This window comes from Cryptotermes secundus, unplaced genomic scaffold, assembly GCF_002891405.2.
Source record: "Cryptotermes secundus unplaced genomic scaffold, Csec_1.0 scaffold194, whole genome shotgun sequence".
In the NCBI taxonomy this organism is placed as follows: domain Eukaryota; kingdom Metazoa; phylum Arthropoda; class Insecta; order Blattodea; family Kalotermitidae; genus Cryptotermes; species Cryptotermes secundus.
This window is the reverse complement of record NW_019738957.1, coordinates 569,927-596,054: the sequence shown is the minus strand read 5'-3', so window position 1 is coordinate 596,054 and position 26,128 is coordinate 569,927. Positions and strand designations below refer to the sequence as shown.

Below are 26,128 nucleotides of genomic sequence, written 5' to 3'. Positions count from 1 at the left end.
TAAATTAGCAGGCTGCAGGAAAAGTGATTCTGAGAATTGCAGAAGGGTTTGTCCAACTAACGGTTTGTAAAGTTCGTGAAGGACAAACTACTGTATTTCAGAAGGTTAATGCACTAAAATCCGCACAGCCTCACCACCCCAAGTATTTCTCAGAACCCCTTTTGGAGGCATAGTAAGAATGCAAGGGGGGTGGCAACTTCACAGACAAGTGCCAGGGATTTCTACCTTCAAAACTAGCTTGCAAACCCCAGCCATTGTCTAATGGGCTGCTAGCAAACTTTAACTTTTATGACCATTGAGACAAGATACACCTTCCTACTAGTCCGGTAGTCTCTTGTACATTGTCATTCAGTTCATTTTCACATAGCGACAGGTGCTGATGTTACATTGTGATGAACGTATAAAGGTTATAATTAAACATTAAATTATCAACTACGAGTTTTCTTGTATATGTACAGTAACTTTTAAAGGGCAGTGTCGCTTTCAAAAAATTCAAGTAGCAAAAAAAAAAAACCATTGAAAGTGAGCGCCGTGTTTTTCAAGGAAAATGAGAAATCGCTTATTTCTGTTGTGAAATAGAAGGTAAAATTACATGTTTGATTTGTGGACAAAATATAAGTGTTCCACTTTAGGTAATTATATTGAAATTATTCCTAAATAATAAATAGAATTAAATTTCCTTGTATCAAAATCTAATGTATATTTCTATTTTGAAGTGCGGCCCTCGACTATTATTTATAGGGCTTAGGTGGCCCTCTGTACAAGCTGAGTTTAACATGCCTGAACTACACAGACTCGGGAACCATTAACAAACTGTGAATAAGGATTTTGAGCGATTTTATATCAGAGAAACAGAATTGTGTATATAGTATATAGTAAATGCCCTGCCAAAGACATGCCATGTAATAGAATATTCCTGATAAAGGATAGTTTGTATAGTTTATTTCGTGTATTTTTTTTCCGAACGATAAGCATTGTTTTAGATATTCAGTTCACTTATATCAAAGTATAGAGTAAGTTTGTTGTTTTCCTTTCCTTTGTTTATTTGTAATGCACTTAGGGATCATTGATGTACCTATTCTTACCTCCTTATGTACGTACGTGTATGCGTACGTGTACTTAAGGTTATGGACTAAAGGTAAGTTGTGTCTGTACATAAATACCGCGCCATGAAGGCATAGGCAGAGCTCTGCTTGCCTCATACTTCTTGCTGGTATCTTGCTTGGCCAACTCTTCGACCCCGAAAGTAGAAGCAGGACGTTCCCCCGAAACGTCGGTGAACTGCCGAACTGCGTGGCCGTAACATCATAGTCACCGCTGTGCGAACCTCAAATCCAGCAGTCCACCTTTTGTTGTGAATGTTCTCAGCAAAATTACTTCTCTCTGACAAAATGTATGCGATATAAATTCCTACGCAATCTAAACATAAGTAGTATTTTTATGTTGTTTTTCGCGTCGCATAGTGCGGCAGGAATTGCGACGGCGCGTTTGGTTTCTGTTTTGACTCCAGCGGTCGACGTACAGTGGTGGGCAGAAGGAAGGGGGATAGGATTTTCATAATCATTGGCACTGAACCGTACTCCTTGAATGTTCGGTTGAAAGACGGCTACGTCAGTGTTTGGGGAAACTTTGCTTGGATTTGAAAAAATCTGCCACACGGGGGGTTGTCTTGCTTGGCTCCTGTTACGGACTGTAGTGTTGTAGGTGGCTGGTCGATTATATTGGAGCCATTCATAGTGTTCGGATCACAGCAGTTAAATATTTTTCAGAACAGTAAGTAATGGCAATTTACTTGGTTTGAAAGGCGTCTTATAACTGAACATTCCTCTAATCGGTCATGGCCACCATTTCGTGATACGTGTTAAGTTGTTGCTTCAAGTGAAGTGCTGTATTTATAGACAACAGAAGAGCGATGCTTACAATAAAATTCATGTGATATATTACGGAACTTTGAACCTCAAATGCGTACGTGACAGTTCGTGAAACGTTAAGAACAGTTAATGGAACTGTAATTGATCTGGGAACGTCGCTGCAATTCTAACTGTTGTACTTTGAATTCAAATTGAGTCTGTTGTGCAATGTCTGTGTGTTTCTATTGGCTTCCGAGGACGAGTTGCAGAGGCGCCGATGCTCCAGTAACAAAGGTGACGACGACTGACTAAACTTCGAGGGGACGTAACACTATGTCCAAGACCATCAATGCCTATCGTGTGTAAGTTAAGTCTGTATATTTCATGATTGGCTTTGACACACCATATTCACTTTTGTGCTACACTCATTTGCACTACTCGATGTTGTGGATGTTGTTTTCCAAACACTGGTGGTGTGACGAACTTAAATGAAAGAATTATATCGTCACCGTAGCATGAAGATGTTGTGAAGAGTGGAGGTGAAGCGCCACACATTGTTGACGGCTACACTGTGTGGAAGTGAGTGGTCACCTTCACGTTTCGACCATATTTTACCGGGAGAAAGAGCAACCGGGTCCCACTGAATAGGAGACTGGCTGCTTCCCAGAGCCCATCTAGATACGGTAGTGAAGAGATCTCTGCTTCTGCTGAAAATGAACCCTAATCGTCTGCTGTGTTACCAACCGTTTGCTGAGCTATCCCGGCTCACTGAGAACTTTACTAAAATCTTCTAACACCGAATTCAGTTATGCAAAACTCTTCATTGCATGTGGGCATGTGGGTGAATTCACTGAAACATTGTAGAAGCCTGTTGGGAGATGTGCCCATAAACGATTCTTTTGGTTTCGCAGCCTTGTTTGTAATAATAAATGTAAGTACAAGATAGCCGATCATGGTGGCCGTGCGGTCTAAGGCGTGAAGTGTCTTCTCCCGCTCGAACATTGGGATCGTTGGTTCGAATCCCACTCAAGGCATTTGATGTTTGTCTGTGTTTATTCTGTTTATGTTAGGTAGCGGCGGCCTTGCGACGGGCTGATCTCCCATTCAAGAAGCCCTACCGACTGTCTTAGATTAAGAAACTGAAGTGAAACGAATCGTTTCACGGATGCCCATTGCTCCAAATGGGAGCAACAGGAATAGGAGAAGAAGAAAGAAGAATAAGCACTAGATGACAAGCAGGGCTGTGTAAACCCAAGGGAAGGGAGTTTTTCTTCACCTCTTACAACTTGTGCTGCATAGCAGCAAGGTTATAGATGAAATGCTGTTTGCAGTAATGTAGATAACGCCAGAAACGGCTGATCGTGTCAGGCCAACGTCACTGATATGTAAAATATTCTTGATGATTTGATAATTGTAAAAGTTCTTGGGGGGGTACTTACATACAGGTATTAACGGCTGACCCAAGTAACTTTGAGTATATCCGCCATGTTGTCCGTCACGTTAGCGCTGCCGGCCGTATAAGTTTATCTGTAAAAAGACACCTAAATCCTACCTTAAGTGCTTTTNCGGTTAAACAGCGCGCGGATAATCGAGAGTCTACTGTATTTATTTTCAAAAAACAAGACTAATAACCTAACCTTTTAAAAACGGGCTTTAAAAATAAATATCTAAAAACCTTCCAAGGTTATGTTTTGTTTTGTACTTTTTACAGACAGACTTACACGGTTGGCAGCACGAACGTGGAGAACAATGTGACGGTAACTTTTTAAGTTACTTGGGCCATGCCTTCATTCATGAATACCGTTCTTTTGGCTTATACTGAAGTATTAGGATACGATGGGCTGGACATTTAGCCAGAATGTGTGGCAGAACGTCTCAGTGAATGGTCACCTCGAAGACCGAGAAGAAAATAGGACGGTGACTTTAAAATGAATCTTAGAGAAATAGGTTGTGAAGGTGGAAGGTTGAAGGGAGCGGATTCAGGATCGTGTTCAGTGGCGGTCTGTGGTATTTTCAGTGTTGATTATTCGGATTTATGTACCAGTGTTAGTTCAGCTAAAAATTACACATGCTTTCAAGTGAAGTAACATTTTGCTTGGCCGACATGATCGACACGTGGATCTGTCACATGATGTCTGTAATGAGATGCAGTTAAATCGGATTGTAACTACACACGGAGCGTTCAGATTTATTACGTCATAACCTAATGGGGGTTTAAACAAAATCGCGGAAAATGAATGTGTGTTACGAGTACTTAACGAGTATACATCTATGGCACTTAGCTCTAAAAGCCGAAGTATCGTTCCCAACGAAATTGTTGTCAAAATTTAACTGTTTGTACGAGTACAGATTTCACCGTCGAGGAGTTTGGCTTCTGTCCGTATAATATTTTGGATGTGCACGAGTCTCGTATGTTCGTATCATACAGATACTCACGCACATGCACACAAGCACAAGCGAAGCATGTTCTGTTGTAAATGATCCAGCATGTTATACTTATGAGCTGAATGGTTTAAGTCAGTAGCGAGTCTTCGCAATGACGACTGGGAAATTCCAGATTCCCATCAATGGCAGGAATGATTTCAGTGGAGCAAAACGTGGTCGAACGCTTGCTGCAGAATTCTCTTCTAAATCTATTGTCAGGTTCCACGAATCCGTGCAGCTTCCTTAACTCAGAACCTCCGGTTAGTATAATGCCTTTTCGTTCTCACAGGGTCACCATCTATTAATTTAATTTAGCAAAACACATTATTACGTCTTTTCATGCATTTGCGTAAAGTCGTGAAATAAACACATAATGTAGAGGTCATGTGTCTCCCGCCTCATCGTTTCCTATGTTCTACGAGTTTCGGAGATTGATTACTATATAAGTAATGAGTCGAATTTAATTTTTATGCCTGTCAGTCAGTCATGAAGTGACAGGAGGTAGGAGAAAACTGCCCAGTGAGGAGCTTCGTAACTTGTACTCTTCTTCAAGTATAATTAGAATGGTTGAGTCAAAGAGGATGAAGTGGACAGGGCATGTAGCACGAATGGGGGAGAAAAGGAATGCATATAGGGTATTGGTGGGAAAGTCAGAAGGAAAGAGACCACTGGGAAGACCAAGACGTAGGTGGGTGAACAATATTAAGACGGATCTTAGAGAGATAGGATGGGATGGGATGGATTTGATTGATCTGACTCAGGATAGGGGCCAGTGGAGGGCTCTTGTGAACATGGTAATGAACCTTTGGGTTCCATAAAATGCTGAAAAAATCTTGAGTAGCTGCAGAATTGGCGACTTCTCGAGAAGGGCTCAGCTCCGTGAGTGAGTACACATTCTCGCAACTTGTCTAAGATTCGTCTCAGTATTATCCCCGTAGGTGCTTAGATTTTCCAAATGAGATGCAGATATTAAGGGTATGTAGTGATGATAAAACACGCCGTGAGAAGAGAATCGAGTGCTTTACACGACCTAACATCCAGAATTTCCTCATGTTAGAGAAAGGTACCCCAATAGAGATGTTATAGAGGGTCTCCCCCTTGACACCCGAATTCCGAATAATGAAACCCTAATTACCCTGTCTGTTAAAAAAATTGTCCATCTTGATTCTGAAGTTTTATAATCAGCGAACCGACAATTTTTATATTGAAGCATGCGAAAAAGAACACCGATTACAATAGCAAACAACGTTTGGAAAGTCCGTGTACTTCACTTTTTTTTTAATACCCGGGAGCATGGTATTCTGTTGTTACCATGTTATATTCATGAGTCCACTCTTTTCTACCATAAATAAAATTTGCATGATCCAGTGAAGTTTGAAGTGGAGGTAATTTGTCATAATTTTGGGAGGGTAATATGAGACTTGAAGGAAGCGCCAAGACCTTGAATGGGTCCATTTTCGAGGTTTGCATGTCTCGGAAGTTGGTCGCCTTAATTATAGTATTTTGAAAGGGACGTCGAAAATGGTGCACGCACAGTGTATTATCATAGTGTACAGTATATAGTGTTCTTTATTTTTTTTATTGCCAGTGGGGTGGGACTAAGTCCCGTGTACTGCGGCCACTTCCGGCCTTTGTACCAGCCCCAGGTGACNCTCTTGTCAACATGGTAATGAACCTTTGGGTTCCATAAAATGCTGAAAAATTCTTGAGTAGCTGCAGAATTGGCGACTTCTCGAGAAGGGCTCAGCTCCGTGAGTGAGTACACATTCTCGCAACTTGTCTAAGATTCGTCTCAGTATTATCCCCGTAGGTGCTTAGATTTTCCAAATGAGATGCAGATATTAAGGGTATGTAGTGATGATAAAACACGCCGTGAGAAGAGAATCGAGTGCTTTACACGACCTAACATCCAGAATTTCCTCATGTTAGAGAAAGGTACCCCAATAGAGATGTTATAGAGGGTCTCCCCCTTGACACCCGAATTCCGAATAATGAAACCCTAATTACCCTGTCTGTTAAAAAAATTGTCCATCTTGATTCTGAAGTTTTATAATCAGCGAACCGACAATTTTTATATTGAAGCATGCGAAAAAGAACACCGATTACAATAGCAAACAACGTTTGGAAAGTCCGTGTACTTCACTTTTTTTTTAATACCCGGGAGCATGGTATTCTGTTGTTACCATGTTATATTCATGAGTCCACTCTTTTCTACCATAAATAAAATTTGCATGATCCAGTGAAGTTTGAAGTGGAGGTAATTTGTCATAATTTTGGGAGGGTAATATGAGACTTGAAGGAAGCGCCAAGACCTTGAATGGGTCCATTTTCGAGGTTTGCATGTCTCGGAAGTTGGTCGCCTTAATTATAGTATTTTGAAAGGGACGTCGAAAATGGTGCACGCACAGTGTATTATCATAGTGTACAGTATATAGTGTTCTTTATTTTTTTTATTGCCAGTGGGGTGGGACTAAGTCCCGTGTACTGCGGCCACTTCCGGCCTTTGTACCAGCCCCAGGTGACAGGTGAAGGTGATTGTGGAGCAGTTGGTGGAATGAAGATTGGCAGGGGAAACCGAAGTACTCGGAGAAAACCTGCCCCAGCGCCACTTTGTCCACCACAAATCCCACTTCACCAGACCCGGGATCGAACCCGGGCCGCCGCGATGGGAAGCCAGCGACTAACCGCTTGAGCTATGGCGCGGCCTCCAGTATATAGTAAGTTGGTCGCATTGTTTAGAGTATTTTAAAGCGAGCACCGAAAATGGTGCGCGCATAGTACGTCATCACAGTGTACACTGTACAGTTTGTAGTACCCCCAGCTCTTCAGTGGAGCATTGATGGAATGATGATAAGCAGAGGAAAGCCGAAGTGCCCAGGGATTGAACCAGAGACTTCGAGCACCATAATTTATATCTTCCTTCACGTTTGTTTTATTATAAGTAATTCTCTATTTTTTAAATGCTCGCATTTGAGTTTTATTATAAGTAATTCTCTATTTTTTAAATGCTCGCATTTGAAAACACTTCGATAAACTGTGTAGGGTGTATCACAAGCGTCCAGTCAGTCTGAAAACTATCATAGTGCGCAGAGCAAAAAAGAGTTGGTTGTGTTTCTTTAAATATTCACCGTATTGGAAAGGGTTTCAGATAATAGTTGTACAGCTGAAGGAATCTGTGTTTTATGTCAAATGCTGCCTCTGTCCGTTAGAGAACCGATAAACGTTCGAATTTAGCTTCTTGTAAATCAGAGTCTATGCTGCACCTATGTTAACGAAAATTTGAGACTCCAGAATAAGTGACGACTGTAGGCCTCGAATACAAGATACTGAAATCCGTTCACCAGTTCCGGAGATGAAGCATAGAGACAGAGATGGGTTTTGTACAAACATCTCATAGTAATATTGACAGTATTTAAGAGCTCAGTGTAAAAATTATTTAATACGACTGTAATACTTTAATACGACAGGCTCCACTCAGCCTCAGGAGGATAATTGAGGAGCTACTTGAATGGAAAAGTAGCGCCTCCGGTCTAGAAACCCATAGTTAACGGCCGTGGGGATTCGTTGCGCTGACTATGCGACACCCTCTATCCGCTAAAGTTGGTTCTAACTTCGCCGGCAAATGTGTGGTCGCTCGGTCGGTATAGTTCACTTGCGGACCAAAGCCACAGTTTTTATTTCGCCTTTGTTGAACTCTCTCAGATTTGAAATAAACCACAGCCTGCTTGAGGCTATGTAGCTGATATAGCGTCGTAAAGTAACAATAATTGTCACTGCCGTTTCGGAGTGGTAAAGTATGTTAAGGCATAATCTACTGCACAAGCCTGCATTGACATGACCTATGTATATACGTGTATATTGCGTGTTATTTATTATAGTAAAGCGACGCAGTATTTGTCGTGTCCATAAAGTATAAATGTCGTTACTTGGACGCTGTGTGAGTGCAGGTACACCCGTGCTGAGTTACAGTGCAACAAATGTGGCGCCTGGTCAGAAAGACCAACTCCTCTTCCGTCGAAGAGGGGACCCCATTTCCAAACATATAAGTGGATCATGGGGGCCCTTAACCAAGAGCGACTGTGCTGGCGAGGGCCAGCGGCAATTTATTGCTTGTCTACGCAATAATCAGCATCCTGACATTAAAGTAGCGTTTGTACATAATCTTCCATGGACTGAAGGAAATAAGTCTGAACGTCCTGAGACTAGATAACCCTCATCGGAACCCGATAAAGGGATATTTTGGGTAAATGGTCCCTCTTCCCCGTCCCTTCCTCCGAGGCTACTGAAGACTAATTCTACACGTTCTGAAGTTGAGAGCAAGTATTCGAGGAGCAGTACGTAAAATGCTGTGAGCAAATTGTATGCTCTCAGTTAAGTCGTAGGCTACTTCCGGAAGACGAGTCAGGCCGTGTGCACTGATCTGCAGCGCGTTGAATCGCGGTTTGTGACGAAAATTGAATTGAGTTACTTGCACGCCATGAGAAATAGGGTGCATAAGGTCCGTACGTTTATTTTATTTTCCGGAGGGAATATAATTCTGTACCTAGTATACGGAACCTACTTTAATCTCTAGAATTTGAAGAATGTAGTTGGGTCGAATCCTTTGTTGATTCTGGCGCTGGAGGCGGTAGTGTCGAAGTGGCATTTTGAAATGCTCAAGCACCAGCCCATTCTGTCGTAACCGATTGGGATCGTCATGCCAGCTATGAGAAACGCAACTTCATCAGAAACTGTTTAGTTATAGGCTTAGTCCGCTGAGCTCCCGATTTGCAACAAAGTTTATTTCCCATCATGGCACATGTTCTGGGTAAAGCAGTGCTTAAAAATTTTGTTCATACCTCCAAGACGGGACACGGCATTTTCATTAGGACGCGAAATGTTTATTTTGAAAATATAATGATGGGCCTGCAAAAAATGGCCATGGATAGAGTATCAGGTAGTGGAACGTTGAACCTCTTGGCAGAACACATTATCAGTGCTCCGTATAATTCGTTTAGTTTGAATGGTTGTGTGCGCTATCCTCTAGAGTCCATGTGTTGTTATTTCAGTTTTCTTGATAGTTTTGTCGCGATTATGAGTGACTGTCGACGGGGTTTTGGATTGGAGTTTGGATTTATTGACCACTTTAACGCACAACTTGTGACTACACTTAATTATAGAGCCATCGCTGATTTCCACACTTTACAAATCACTAGAGCACACGCTGTCTTCACCATTGGTTCCCTGATAACGGCTTCTAACAGTGAAGATTCTTCAACTGCACCGACTCAGTCTTCTCTTCACAGACTCCCTTACAACTCTCTAACGAACTTCAAAGATCGTCTCGGTTATAACATCTCGGCACGGACCGCGTAGAAACTCTTATCATTGATGTACTCCAGTCGTATCCGTGGGAACGTGTTTGTGAAGGCGTTACTCAATAACATCTGCGTATAGTGCTTGCTTGAACGATGGCGTAGGGATCCGCATACTTGAAGGGTTGCGCAATTGGAAAGGCCACTGAAATTGAAGCACCATAGATTTTCTTCGATGAATGGTCAGAACCATACTCCTTTGTTGCCCAGGGAACGTAGTTGATAAAAAGCCATTTGTGGTGGGTGGGACTAGATCCTGTTTGGCGGTGAAATACCAAACGTCCCATTCACGAATCTAACGCTGTCTGCCCTGTACGTAATACTGAATGTCGTGGTGTATTTTCCTACTCTGTATTAAATAGTTCTTGGAAAACGACTATCCTAATAAGGTTCCGATTTTGGTTCAAGTTCCTCCAGGAAGATGTCGGGTTATCTGCATGAGATTAGCTTTCTTTTCCCGGTTTTCCTTTCGTGATACTTTGTAATTTCTGTCGTACATGCACTTAGCAGAACGTGGTAAACCCAAGAAACGAAGGCATCTGTCATCACTTTGCTCAGGTACCACGGTTCCTTTCAATGTGAAAGAGATAATGTATGGCATTAGATGGCGCACGTATTCGCATTAGTGGCAACATGCTGTATTTACACGCGCGCGCGAAGCATTTTGTACTACATTAGAATTGAAATGTTAAATTAATTTCTCGCTTTCCCGTAGTTGTGGCGCTTTCCATACTATTTTATATCGAAATAAAATTCTTCTGCGATATATTTTTGTGGTAACATATAACTTTGGTCGTAGGAAAACCATGAATACGAGGGTTAGAACTTTAATGGTGGCAACACTGCTGTAGAGACGCCATGCAACGGAACCAAATAATGTCGCCTATAATGTCGCTTACCACACGTTAGTTACATACCTACCTACCTCAGAGCAAATGGACTCTCCCTTTCCACATCACGCGCATGCGCAGTGACGAGAAGACCAGAGCCTCGTGTTAGCTGGCGGTCTAATGTAGTGTTGTCACGATGTTTTCGAAACAGGAACAAGGGAGTTGGATAAAGATTGAATGTGCAAGAGGCCATACAGCACGGCGGTATCATCAAGGTCTTCAAGAGGCTTGAGGGGAATCTGCATTGCCTTACAGAACAGTGGCAAGGTGGGTAAAAGCCTTCAACGAGGGACGCCAAAATGTGGCAGAAATGCGTCAGCCAGGTCGTCCTAGTGTCAGTGAAGAAGTGTATGCTCTTTCCGCGATGCTGGAGAGTGATCGACGCCATACGATTCGTGAGTTGGCCCGAGGGACAGGATTAGCGCGTACGACTGTGCTTCACATTCTGAAGGAACGACTGGGCATGAGAAAAATTGCATCACGATGGGTTCCGCGTGATTTGACGGAAATGCAGAAATGGCTACGATATGACGCTGCTCGTAACCACTTGGAGCGCTATGAGCGCGAAGGAGAGGCTTTCCTACGCCATATCATTACGCTGGATGAGACATGGGCCAAATCGTACGAGCCACAAATGAAACACCAATCAAACGAATGGCGTCATTACGGGTCACCACGAAGATCAAAAGATCGTCAGAACCCCAGCAATGTGAAAGTTATGGTGATCCTCGTGTACGACTGTGATGATATCCTAACGCATACTGTTCCCCGACACCAGACCGTCAATGCGCAGTATTACTGTTCATTCTTGGAACACAACCTGCGACCAGCTTTGAAAAAGAAGCAGCGACACTTTCTGCAAAACCCACCCATTATTTTGCAGGACAATGCTCGGCCGCATGCAGCGCAAGCTGTGGCTGATTTATTCGATCAATGGGGCTGGGAAATGCTGTACCATCCACCATACTCCCCGGACTTAAGCCCTTGTGACTTCGGCGTGATTCCTAAGAAGAAGGAACCACTTCGTGGCATTCGCCTCAGAACTGTTCCAGAGATTCTTCAAGCAGTTGACCGCTCCATTCGAACTATCAACACAACAGGCGCTGCTAAAGGTATCCTACGACTTCCACATCGCTAGCAACGGGATGTACACAATGCTGGTGACTACATTGAATGACAGCAAAACTTCGGAACATGCATCTATTTTGTATCAGTTGTAAATAAATAGTTCCAACCCTTGTATTTTGGCTTTAATTCTGGAGAGACCAGAGGGCATATCACTTTGTATACTGTTCTTGAAAAAGAAAGACGAGAGGGGCCATTGTTTTCTGCCCGACATACCTCATGTGTAGTATTGAAGTGTTTACCAGTAGGTAGGCAGTGAGAGTGGATCACTTTACCTTGCCTAATCCATCAGCTTACTTGTTTTGCTCATTAAGGCACTTTCTAGCCNACATCGCTAGCAACGGGATGTACACAATGCTGGTGACTACATTGAAAGACAGTAAAACTTCGGAACATGCATCTATTTTGTATGAGTTGTAAATAAATAGTTCCAACCCTTGTATTTTGGCTTTAATTCTGGAGAGACCAGAGGGCATATCACTTTGTATACTGTTCTTGAAAAAGAAAGACGAGAGGGGCCATTGTTTTCTGCCCGACATACCTCATGTGTAGTATTGAAGTGTTTACCAGTAGGTAGGCAGTGAGAGTGGATCACTTTACCTTGCCTAATCCATCAGCTTACTTGTTTTGCTCATTAAGGCACTTTCTAGCCCAAGTGTATTGCTAGGATTTCCACCTGCTCATATCCACTTCTGTCTGCACATTGCACTTTACAGACTCTCCCCTTCACTTTTTGTTCGTGGAAAAACGAAATGTGAATAAGAAAGAACAGAAGACAGCAACGTTGGAACTTTGATAGAAGAGAGTAAGGATAAATAAGTAAGAGATGAATAGACTTCGGGTCCCTGCTCTCTGCCGTTTCTGTTATTCATTTGCTCTTTACAGTCCGGAAGACTCGAGGGGCAGTGGAGGATCTCACAGTTTATGACGGTAATATTAAAATCCATATTTACCGATGATTTTGGATGTTTTATGACATCACTGTTTATAATTTTCATTGGTGTAAGATGGTTACGTCGTTGCCTCGATCCCAGTCCCGCAAAAGCATTCCGTATTCCACAAAGTTGCGATGTGTTAATGCTGTTTGTATTCGTAAACATGCATTTTTGAAACTGCCAGACCAAAATATTGCATTATATGTTGATAATATTGCCTTAACATTTTTTGCAAGCGTCGGGACCTGAATTGAGACTACTGTTATATTATATGACGCCCTTTTAGTATCTCCGTGCATTAAAGAATTGAGTGTCAGTCAAATCGTGTAAGACAGTTGGCGAAACATGAAATGATGAACCTAAAGTAAGCAAAGAACAGTGGACGTAGCGAGGAGACAGGCAGGAATTGGTGTCACAGAATGAAAGGATTTTATACCCCTATGTAAAAGTGTAACTTGTAGTTTAATATTTGTACCGGTATAAATTAAGCCTCTGACAACCGGTTGTGTTACTGCCGTATTACTATGCAGTTCTAGTTTTCTTTCGTCCAAAAAGGAGTATGAGATTCTGAATTATCTCGGCCGGTTTATGTACTGTTATTGAACGGGCTCGGCCGGTTTTTGGTCTGTTGTTGGACTGCCTCGGCCGGTTGGTGGTCTATTGTTGAACTGTCTCGGCATGTTGGTGGCCTGTTATTGGACTGTATCGGCCGGTTTGTGGTCTGTTGTTGAACTGTATCGGCCTGTTGGTGGGCAGTTGTTGAACTGGCTCTGCCGGTTGGTGGTCTCTTATTGGACTGTCTCGGCCGGTTGGTGGTCTGTTATTGATATGTCTCGGCATGTTGATGGTCTGTTGGTGGTCTGTTGTTGAAATGTTCTGCGGGTAAAGGGAGAAGTTGTTGCGAATCATTTTTTCCTGCTAGGACGAGTCGTTGCGGCGTTATGTCCTTTAGGCATGAATAGTAAATCTTATATCGACGTTGCCAAGGTGAGATGTCGGCCAGTGGGGCTATATATGTAGGGCAGGGGGAAGAGACAGTGAAGGAGATACAGGTACAGGAATACATGATACATGATACAGGATACATGAAACAGGAATAATGAAGGAAACCGTTGTATTTTAATGAATTCGTAGAGAAACAGTGTTGAAGTGTGGGCAGCTGTGGCAAATCTACGAAACCACAGCTGCTTATGGAACCCCATAAAGGTATGTAGTAAATTCATTACGTTAAAGTGTTCAAACTGGTGTCAACCACTACTCCAACGGAATTGCGAAGTTCACGCTATTGCTTTCGGCGCCCTGTGTGTGAGCAACAAGACGGATACCAGCCTGAAGCACTTAATGTAGTGATTATACAAACCTTTATGGTGTTCCTTACTCATGTGTGGTTTTCTGGACTTTGCAACAGTTTTGCCGCACTGCAGCGTTGTTTCTGTACGAATACATGAAAATTCAGTGGTTTTACTATTCCTGTTTCGTGTCGTATCTCTTTACTACCGCCTCCCCTTACCCTGGGAACGTATACACATTTCACCTTCATGTCACCGTGGCTTCATCGCTGTAACTTAATACTGTGATACTGTAATGTGTGTATCCATCGCTGAGCAACGGATCGGAAATCACGTTCCATTTACAACGAATAACAGCGAACGGGCCCTTGCTAGGTGGCAAGTTGCTGTACACGAGATGTTTCGTAGCGGCGGATAACACTTAGAAAACCAAACCGTTGCTTGAGAATTAAAACATGGCTTCCGAGACAACGAATGTTAACAAAGGCATTCCCGTGACAACGCAACAGAACAGAGGAACTGGTCGATATGGTGACTTCTATGCCGGCCGCGTGGTGGCTGTAAAAGGCATTGAATTCATGAATTTGAGTAGTACCTGCGAGTCGTAGGAGGCAACGAAAAGGGAAGTCTCAAATTTGAGACAGTAACGTATGGTCTCGAGTGCGAAGGAACTCGGACCCGAGAAAGAATGCGCTGGCAAGGACTAGCAGCATATACGTGTACAAAAGACAGACCCGTCCTCTCATCAGAGAGGGCGCCCACAAACAAAACCACGACCGTAACTGTCAACCAGTAATAAAGATCTGGTCGCAAGCCCCAGATGGGTGCTTTATGCCAAGACAGACTGGCCGACTGACCGTCAGTCGTAAAATGAGACTGACTCAGACTCAGATTCAATTCGCGTAGTAGAGACCAGTCCAAGGAGATTCAGGCAGCACTGAGAGATTTTTCGTAGAGTTTCATCAGACGTCGTTCAGAAGGAATTCAGTGTGTGAACTGTTATAATTGATTGTAATTGTAAAGAAGAGCCAATAAACCCAGTCATCAAAATCATAACCAATTATTATTAGTCACGTTAACTCCGAACACGTGACAGTATATTAAAAGTGTAGCACAGTAACGGCGTGTCTTAGGTAATGGATTCCAGCACTTGAGATTACAAACGCTATTTGCAGCAACATTTTCCGTATTTTTATCAAATAAGCGAAGTCTCCTGTGACTGCCGACTTGGGATGTGGTGTGGTTAGTTCCATAGCAGTGTACTCGTAGGCTGTGTTCGGCTACATAAATTACTATCATTGTCATTGGTGTATGCAGGATCATAAATAACAAATTTTGAGAAACGTGTACCAAAATTATGTTTGTATCTCTTCTTCCTTTTCCTGTCTGGCATGATCTTGATTTTTTCCTGCGAATTTTAGATTTAATGTTTTATGTTCGACTGTGTTATCTATAGAATTTAGGCTCGATGTTCATGGGGCCTGTGGTGATGAAATGCGAGTTTGTATTAAGGTCTGTCGTGTGATGTGGGTGTACAGATTTCAGGTCAGGTTTCTTGTGCTGGAGAGAGCCATACCCATCTCATTAGAGCGCAAACATCTGCTCCGCCGTGTCAACAAGAGATCCGCTCCAGACTTAAGTTAATTATGGATCGCTGTGGGACGGGTTGGGAAAATGTTCCATCAAATAGCCCTTTGCCGAGCATGTACAGTCATCAGGAAGAATGGAGTGACAGTTGTATCATAAATTAAGAAAGTCAAGTTAGAACCGAACGTCGCTTTTAGTTTTGATTAATACCTATTATTTTGGACGGCATAGGGTGCATAGCTCGGCACGGAGACCAGCTGTCTTGACAGGGATTGTTTTCTTGTTTTCAGATACATACCGGATTAGTGCCTTAGAAAGATAAATACTTCCCCATATCTTTGCAATATAGCATTATTACCATTGCCGCCATATGAAATTGCAGACAAGAGCGTCGCTGTGTGTGATTTTTTATTATTAAATGGAATTGGTTTTTGTAGCTGTTATATGCATGAAGCACGCTGTTGAAGTTTTGCTTGATTTGTATCATTGTTCCCAGGGAAGTTTCGAAACAAGCATTCAGTCGCCACCTTCCTAAAGCTTACCTATCTACCATAATCATCATCTTCAATTCGACATTATGTGACCCCAGCAGATGAAGCCCAAAAATCAGACACTCACATAATGAGCACAATGCCCACAAATGGCAATGAAATGAATGCCTTCACAGTGGGATTAGGAGATATATTTTTAAGAAACCTCGCAGGTAAAAAAAAAAAAAAAAGGTAAAAGTAAAGCTATCCCTGTAACAGGCCGTGAAGGCCCATAGGGTTGTGAGACGTTGAGTTTCCCACACTATCTAGACAATCGGCTCAAAGATGGCGGTAAGGTTGTCAGCCTTACGTGCCGGCCGCGCTTTACTCCCCAGGAAAATTATTTAATTAATTCCTGGTACTCATTTCTGTTAGATGCTGAGTAAACCCTAGGTCAACTGAAAAAATCCAGTGACCTCATCGGGACTTGAACCCGCGACCACTACGCTACCGCGTGCCCCAAGAAACCTCGCAGGTTGATATGAAAAGTTAAAAGGCGGAACTTTCGTGTAAATGAGGAATTGTATGTACGTACACATGTACGGGCTAAAAGCACTCATATCGGTATATAGTGTCACGTGTGTGCAGTGAATATAGACAGAGTTTGGGGTTAGGTATTGGATTTATTTACCACTTTACAAATAACTAGAGCACACAGACTAGTGTTCTGTTACCAGACGTCTCCTGCTAACGGCTCCAACAGTCGCTGTTCCACTGCTTCCGTGCTTAAGTTCTCTTTGAAGGACGGCACACTTCCATCTACCTCTTCTTACTTCATATATCCTCCTTATAACGTCTTTGCACGGACTCAGTAGAAAACATCGTTTCCAACAGTACCTCTGTTGTTGCATTAGTATCCGTTTTCGCGGGAACGTGTTTACCGAGCCGTTGCCTAGAAGCAGCTTTACACGCTACAGTGTAAATAAGTATACTTTTTTAAATCAGTAGGTTTGAGAGAAACAACTGACTGGTTGTGAGGTGATGATGCTGGCCGATTTGTAAATTTGAAAAATTCTACCCATAAGGTTTCCCACGCAAAATTTGTCTGCACATTTACTGATACCCACATACTCATGTAGAACAGTACATTCGAACATTTTCTGAGTGCGGCTACCCTAAACTTATAACAAATACATGGTTTTGTGGCCAGGTCAATCATTTTCGTAACAGTAACGGCGAAATTAGGAAATTAAAAAATCTGTTGACAGATAAACCTGTGATTTTTAAAATTAAGTAATGAGTTACGTGGTTTGCTCATGAGGTCTTGTTGTTACAGGAAGAAGATAGAGTCTATCGGCAAGATGACCCAGATGACGCAAGAAGAGATCATGACGAACACCAAAACGGTGGTTCAGGGTCTAGAAGCGCTGAAGAACGAACATAACTCCATCTTGAACGGCCTTACTTCGAGCCTTGAGCTAGCAGTGTCGGTTGTCGAGAAAGCTCAGCAGGCCATACAGCAGCAAAATGTCAGCAGCGGTGGAGTTACTTCAGGAGGCGCTGGAGATGCTAGCGTCGTCGAAGAGAAGACAGGGCTTGTGCAGAAGTCGCTGGAAATGATCGAGCTCGGCTTGGGAGAGGCCCAGGTATGGACTGTTATTTCATTAGAACGTTGTTCCCATCACTTGAAAGAATATTCCTCAGCAACTTAATTTCAGCATAAAGAAGGCAGGTTGAAGTTACATGGGTGCCAGATTATTTTGCGTATCATGTAGAGCAGTGGTTCCATTTTGGGTGTGAATCTTGGTCTCTGGCTTTAAAGGATGAACATGAACTGAGAATGTTCGAGAACAGGGTAGAGCAGTGGTTCCATTTTGGGTGTGAATCTTGGTCTCTGGCTTTAAAGGATGAACATGAACTGAGAATGTTCGAGAACAGGGTAGAGCAGTGGTTCCATTTTGGGTGTGAATCTTGGTCTCTGGCTTTAAAGGAGGAACATAGACTGAGAATGTTCGAGAACAGGGTGTTGAGGAGGATATTTGGACAGAAGAGAGATGAAGTGACAGGAGGTTGAAGAAAACTGAATAATGATGAGTTTCATAACTTGCACTCTTCTCCATGTATAATTAGAATGATAAAGTCAAGGAGGATGTGATGGGCAGGGCATGTAGCACGAATGGGGAGATGAGGAAAGCTTATAGATTATTGATGGGAAAGCCGGAAGGAGGGAGACCACTGGGAAGACCAAGACGTAGGTGGGTGGACAATATTAAAACGGATCTTAGAGAGATAGGATGGGATGATGTGGATTGCATTGATCTGGCTTGCGATTGGGGCAAATGGAGTACTCTTGTGAACACGTTAATGAACCTTCGGGCTCCATAGAATGCTGGGAATTTCTTGAGTAGCTGCACAATTGAAAGCTTCTCAAGAAGGGCTCAGTTCCATGAGTGAGTGAGTGAGTGAGTGAGTGAGTGAGTGAGTGAGTGGTTCCATCTCATAGAGTTTAATTGTGAAGCCTGCATTACTTGCTAGATAGAACCGAGAAATCTGCTTCTTTCCTCGTCCTTTCTTTGGGGCCACTGCTTACCAAAATTGGTAGCATGTAGAATAATGATTATATGATAAAAGTAAAGTTGTCTCTGTGCCATGAAGGCGTATGGGGAAGTGGACGTATTGATCCGCATTTTCCTGACCTCGGCACTAGCTGGAAATGAGTGGTCAGATTCACGTCCCTGCCGCTTTACCCCCAGGGAAAGTGCCTCCGGTACACACTGGATAGGAAGCCGAGTGGGCCTGAAAGCCGGTCTTTACGACGTGGAGAAGAGAAAATTCTTGATCTTACCGGGACTCAAACTCCGACTCCTCGGTCGTCCAGGTCGTAGCCAGTTGCTATACCGACTGCGCTATCCCGGCCCATAACGATTATATGATATAATGAAATAAATATGTTCTTTATGACATAAATGAGAATGTCACAATTTCTCAAAAAGTGAATTGTTTTTACTGTTGTTATTATTATTATTATTATTATTATTATTATTATTATTATTATTGATATTAACATTGTTACTGCCCCCGCTGCCGTTATCTGTTTGTTGGTGCGTTAGTTATTTTTATAATTCTAAGCGATTTCCCCGTGTTACAATTGCGCGTGAATGGAAATGAGATGTGCGAGCACTCGTTCGAATACTGTCGTTAACCTATTGTGAGAAAAAATACACATTTTGTCATCATAATTTCGGAAGCCTCTTACTTATACTATAAATGCATGTGCATGCTTTTAATGAGTTATAGTGGTAAGGAACGTTTGAGCACTGACACATACGGACCCTTCTTCAGCCTCCTAGAAGCTATCTGAGAACCAGCTGAGTAAAGTGGTGTGTCTTGAACCAATAGACTTAACCCATGTGGACACTATGAAATGCTTGAATTCACTTCTTCTTGAAGACCATAAGATATTTGAGTACGCTGTGTTTGTATAGGCCTTCTTTCAGTTTCATGCCTCTTCAGCAACATAAATAATATGATCAGTTGGAATGTACATTTACTACTATTGCTCATCTGTGTAATGTTAGCTGATAAACAGGAATATATGAGATAGAGCTTCAGTCTTTCGGGAAATGCCTTTCTTCGTCTTTAGAGCCTGTACACTTACACTAAAATAACTTTGTCGTCTGTTAAAACTGTTAAGAACCATTTCACTGATGTTGTTGGCGTTATTACTTCTGTGGCACAGACTCCCTACAGACATTTCCTTAATTAGTGAGACACTACTCATAACTTATTTAAATTTTTTGTTACCTAAATATATTTTTACTTTGGCGCTACAGCCCCAATTTGGGCCTTGGCTTACCTCTATGAAACTCTCCGTTTCACTTCGGTTTATTAGATCTTAGAAATTCGGTAGGACTCCTTGGGCGGGTGATCTCATACACAAACACTAAAGATCCATGCCCTGACTAGGATTCGAACCCACGATCCCGGCTTCCGATCGAGCGAAGACAGTGCATGCCTTAGACCGCTCGGCTGCCGTAACCGGCTAAATATACGTTAGTTAAATTGCTGCATATTGTAGTAAAAGTTTAGATTTGCTGTTCCACCCAAATAATGATGTTCTGAGACTGAGGCGTTTTTATGCCATCAGATGTAACAAATATAATTCCTGTATTAACATTTTCATTTTCCCCTTTTCCTCTGATTTCAACCAGCTATTTTTCTATAATTATTGAAATTTAAGCATTTAAGTTCATGAGATTGTTTTAGAAATTACCGGNGGGGGGGGGGGCGGCAGGCAGTGCAACGTACCAGGGCACCCCGGGCCTGAGGTCCTATCCTTAAGTAATAATGCAACATAAATATAGTAATATAATTCCATATTTACTCATCAAGTTCATAGCTTTTTACAGTCCCATGTAATGGCACTGGCCTAGCTCATTTTAGTTTGGAGAATTCATTTGTGCCACAAGCATTAAATACGTATATACGTAATACTTCTCAGGTCAGGACTTCGGTGATGGCGCCATTTAATAGTTCCTGACTGGACGATGCTAGAACCTGTTTATATTTCAGGAAGCGGCCATTGGCAATTTTATGCTACTACAGAAACATATGTGTGATACATTTGAGGTTTTCACGGCGGTGACTATGAAGAAAGCAGTCTTCTGGGATGTGGCACCATGTAGATGTGTTAACCGACGTTTCGGAGGAGCGTAGCGCCTCCATCTTCTGGGTAGAAGGAAAAATAAGAAAATCCTCAAGCGAAGAGACCGCGAGAACCGGTACAAGCAGACACCAGTCTCCTCCGAAACGTCGGTTAACACCACATCTGCACGGTGTCACATTCTTCATATTTGTGATAATTTTTAAAAGACCTATGTTTGGAAGGTAATTAGAGAAACGGAGGTTAGTAGCAGATCTTGATGCAGTCAGGCAGTGTATTAATTTAATGTTTAAATAATTTCTCCCTTGACAGATGAAAATATCTCCACCAAAGCGTGGAAGAAAGTAAAAAAGGAGAAGAAAAAATTCTTTCAAATTTGCCAAAAGTGGATTCTTTAAAGTGATAAACTCATATGTACAAGTGAAGAAGTGGATTGTTGAAGTAGTGATGAAGGTGTAGGTGAAATTAGCGGAACAGGTTATTCAAATAATGATGACTGTTTGTGCCGTAATGATAATATAAGTAACAGAGAAGAAGCAGGTTGTTCAGGTACGAGCTTACCTATGACAAAAAGTGAAGTGTTGCAATTTATTTAAATGTAAATGAAACATAATCAGATACAAGCAGAGAAACTCGTTAAGAAATTTCTGAGAAACTGCGTATGTACGCAATAATGTCCTAAAATTTTGGAAAATTTGTTTAGTGGAGGAAGTTTCATAAACATGTTAGCGGTAATTTTCATTCTGATATTCAGCTGTTAGAAAAAATATTATTCAGTTTTGTACACATGCAAAGGGGGAAAGTCGGACTCTTACTCACGAATAATTTTAAAATTCAAGAGAGGTGATTAAATATAAATAATTCTGTCTTTTGGGATATAACGTGACGTAGTCTGTTGAGGGCTTTGTATCCCAGAAGAGGGAACTGTTCGTGTCCACCGCTATGAGAACCTCAAATCGTACATTATTCAGTGTAGTTGCTGAAAGAATAAAAATAAATTACTGATAACATAAATACAACACTTTTCTTTTTCTATAGATACAACACTATAATGAGGAGCTTCATAACTTGTACTCTTCTCCAAATATAATTAGAATGGTCAAGTCAAGGAGAATGAGGTTGGCAGGGCATGTAGCACGAATGGGGAGACGAGAAATGCATATAGGATATTGGGGGAAAAGCCAGAAAGAAAGAGACCACTGGGAAGACCAAGTCGTAGGTGGGTGGACAATATTAAAATGAATCTTAGAGAGATAGGATGGTATGGATTGGATTGCTCTGGCTCAGGATAGGAACCAGTGGAGGGCTCTTGTGAACACGGTAATGAACCTTCGAGTTCTCTAAAATGCTGGGAATAGATGCAACACTAAACATTTCAAAAGTAGGTCAAATGAGTTATATTTCGACGTGTGAAAGTAGAAACTGTCTTCAACAGACTTTCTCTTAACTTTGAAATCACGGAATCATTCCTTGGACTTCGTGAAGTTTTCGATACAAATTTTATTCGATTACAGTTGAAATTGTTAATTAAGTTGAAAGCGAAATTTGAATTAATGTCGCGGTCAAGCGTACAATGGCGCAAAAAAATACAATAATTTTATAGTCGGGAGTCCAAGTTAGAATGGACAACATATAACCAAATACTGAACGTGTTCATTGTGCTGCCCATAACCGAATTCTGTCGGTGATTGTGATGGAACAGCTCTGAAACAGTTGGTTCTGTCTCAGAGTTTACTGAAAATGTAGCACTTAAACACGTATGTCATTCATGACGGTCGTCTAAACATCATATATTTAGTTGCATCAAGATGCCGCTGTTCAGACACCTTAAGAAGTCTTTCTAAAATAATTATTGTTAGTAAAAAACATGAAGAGCGGTTGATGCGCCCAGTTTTTTTTCCTTGGCACTACAGCCCCAGTGGGCCTAGGCCTACCTCCATGAACTTCTCCGTTCACTTCGGTTTTTCCAGATCTTACACATTCGGTAGGACTCCTTGGGCGGGTGATCAGCTCGTCGCAAGGCATCTACCTGTACACAAACAGAAAAACGCACACAACCATCCATGCCTTGAGTAGGATTCGAACCCACGATATCGGCTTCCGAGCGAGCGAAGACAATGCATGCCTTAGACCGCTCGGCTATCGTGACCGGCGATGCGCCCAGTTTACTGAAGCTAATTCAAAACCATGAGCTTATTTTTGTTTTTAGTTCTTCAGACAAAATTATTAGGAACAGTGAAAGAAATTTCAAATACACTGCAAAGTCAAGACATGATATTGGACACAGCAGTTAAATTTCTGAGCACTCAGATGACGTTTCAGTGCAAATAATAGACAACTATGTGCAAGTAAAGAACAGACGCGGAAACATCAGTGAAGTGGGGCGCGGACCTCAGATTTCTGTACAAGCCGTAAAGAGAACGAAGCCCCGTTTTTGCTAAGTGACGACGAAAGACGTTCTGATCCAGAGAAATACTTTGAGATCAGCATGTTCTACGGTTTTTTAGACGTGGACGCTCTGAGTCGTGGATTTAAAGGTCTAAGACGTGTTACTGAAAATTTTTAACATCTTCCCCACGATTCTGCTTGCTGCAGTCGATTTTTACAATGGAGCCGTAACTTTGCTTAGCAGATATGCAGAAATATATTTTTAGAGGATTTCTCGCTTAGTTGTTGTCCATTCGATAGCATTTCGGATCAGATATTGAAAATGTTCGAGCGCTTTATAAGTCATTAACCGTGAAAATAGTGCCATGTTCTCAAGCTTTCAGGATTTCATTACTGTGGTAACTTTATTTTTAACACTTCCCGTAACAGTTGCTAGTGCTGAACGACTGTTTCCAAAACCTAAGATGATGATTACTTGAGGTGAAATGGGGAAATAACGATTAGTTAGGCTATTAGTAATACCTATTACAAATGAAATCTTAAGAAATATTGACTTAAAAGAAATAGGCGTTTTTGCCGAAATGGCAGCAAGGAAAGTTTAATTTTAATAAATGATAAGTATAACCGTGTATTTATATATCGTAACGTATCATTAATGTAATTAATATTGATGCTAATGGTATGGATTGGATAGATCTGGCTCTGGGTAGGGACCAGTGGAGGGCTCTTGTGAACACGGTAATGAACCTTTGGGTTCCATAAAATGCTGGGAAACTCTTCAGTAGCTGCTCCTCCAGAAGGGCTCAGCTCCATGAGTAAGTAAGTAAGTAATATTGATGTTAATAAATTAAATATAATATGTATTACTTAACCGCCGATTATAGTGGCCGCACGGTCTGAGGCATGAACCGTCTTCGCCCGCTCGGACACTGGGCTCGTGGGTTCGAATCCTACTCGAAGCATGGATGTCTGCGTGCGTTTATTTTGTTGTTTGTTTATGTTGTTCTGTGTGTAGGTAGTAGCCTTGCGAGGGGTTCATCTCCCGTCCAAGGAGTCCTACCGACTTTTTTTTATTTATAGTTATTGACAATCTGAAATATACATTTCTTTAAGCCAATGTGCTGGCTAGTCTGCAGATTTACAGCTTAATTAATGCACACCTTACATGACGTCAGTGGGCGACATCCATCGATGTTCACCTCATAGCCATAGGTCTTGCGGTGATCTACCGACTTGGTAGAGGATTAAGAAACTGAAAAATGTGCCAAGGTCCAAAAGGCTGTAGTCATAGAGAAAAAAATTACTTAACCAGTTAATTAACATATATATTGTACTTATCCAGTTTGTTAATATCAGTATTAGCTAACCCACTTCACGAAGGCGAATCCATCCTGAGAACCCAATAGCTGTTGTTCACAACGCAACAGATTACCAACTTTTATGGAACCTGATAGTATATTGCTGTATTCACAAGAGCCCGCCACTGTTCATATTCTGAGCCAGAGGAATCCGGTCCACACGCCTCCATCCCGTTTCCCTGAGAAATTTGATATCCTCCCATCTACGTCTAGGTCCTTTTAGTGGTCTCTTTCCTTCAGATTTTCCTACTAGAGCATCATGTGCACTCCTCTCCCCTACGTCCTACGGGCCCAACCCATCTCATTCCTCCTGATTTGATCATTATAATACTATTCGGCGTGGAGTGTAAGCTATGAAGCTCCGCATTATGCAGTTTTATCCAGCCTTCTATTAGTTCATCCCTCTCAGATTCAACTATCCTCCGCAGCACCCTGTTCTCTAGCGCCCTCCTTTATGTTCTTCTCCCCTTAATGTGAAAGACAAAGTTTCGCACCAGTGCAAAACGAAATGCAAAGTTATAGGTTTCTGTAATCTAATGTTTTTGCTCTTCGGACGCAGCACGAACGGTTCTTAACTGGCCAGTAGGAAGTATTACCCAAGTTTAATCTGCCCTTAATTTCCTCACGAATCAAATTTTGATTTGTTGCTGTCGTTTACAGATATCTGTGCCATATTTTCAAAGGATCCGTTGGCTATCTTTATATTACAACCGCCCTGGATTCTCGTGACAAGACATATAAACATGTACGTAGTTTTCTCTGTGTTTTGTTGTAGAGCACCTTCCTTCCGAGCGTCTGTGACAGCTTCACTGTATTTCTTTATGGTATTTGTTTTATCCTGCAACAAATTAACGTCATCAACATAGACCAGAAGCTGACGTGTCGCATTCAGTATTACGTTGACACCCACGCTGATCTCCAGTAAGTTCGTATGCGTATGTACATAACCTTGAGGGAAGGATATTGGCTAAAATGTTGTATGAAGTTGAGATCGGATATGCGTCAGTAATTACTAGTCAGTTTTCATGTAAATGGGCGCAGTTATGGACTCCTTCCAATGCTAAGGCAACTCTTCCTTGTTCCAAATGGAATTAACGAGTTTACGGATATCGGAACGTGACGTTTCGTCCTCTTGACTCAGTTCTGCCGGAGTTTGATCAGTAGCTGGCGATTTTTACCTTTTTCACTTGTTCAGTGGCAGTTTCAACCTCAGTAGGACTGGTCTCGGGAACTAGTGGCTCAGCTGTATGCATGTCCGTCTAACATCACNCTTTTACCGGTTCTCACGGTCTCTTTGCTTGCAGATTTCTTATATATTTTTTCTTCTACCCTGAAGATGGAGGCGATACGTTCCTCCGAAACGTCGGTTAACACCACATATACACGGTGCCAAATCCTAGAAGACTGCTTTTTTCATCACTAACCTTATGTACTTCCAATAGCTGAAAGAAGTCATTCATCTCTTTATTCGGAATATATGGAAATCTGGGAGCAGATCATCCTTCTCACCCATTACCGAGTTCTAGATCCATAGCATTTCTTAAATTCGTGTATATTTCTATACAAATCTGTAGTGTTCTTGTTATTGCTGTGTGTTGCAAGCTTATCAGTGTTGTCTTTCACATGTCACCTCGTTTTGTTCCTGAAATGTCTGTTAGCTTCACGTATTAAATTGTTCAAATTCAAAAGTTGCCCATATGCTTAATGAGTAAAGCACCACGCCATAAAGACGTTTGGGGAAGTGGCGGTATAGTTCCAATATTCTTTACTTCTGCGCATGATGGAGGTGAGTGGT

At 41.9% G+C, this 26,128-nt stretch overlaps 1 protein-coding gene across 7 annotated transcripts in view; it reads left to right on the top strand.

The window, feature by feature from the left end:
• Positions 1-26,128, top strand: part of LOC111871390 (kinesin light chain) — a 223,677-nt gene that overhangs the window by 63,863 nt on the left and 133,686 nt on the right. For 6 of the 7 annotated variants that reach the window (XM_023864474.2, XM_023864471.2, XM_023864477.2 and 3 more), the window contains one exon: positions 17,261-17,570. In XM_023864474.2, the coding sequence (XP_023720242.1) occupies positions 17,261-17,570 (310 nt within the window). Of the gene's footprint in view, positions 1-1,575; positions 2,213-17,260; positions 17,571-26,128 lie in introns of those variants that run through there. The other variant, XM_023864475.2, reaches the window with a different exon arrangement.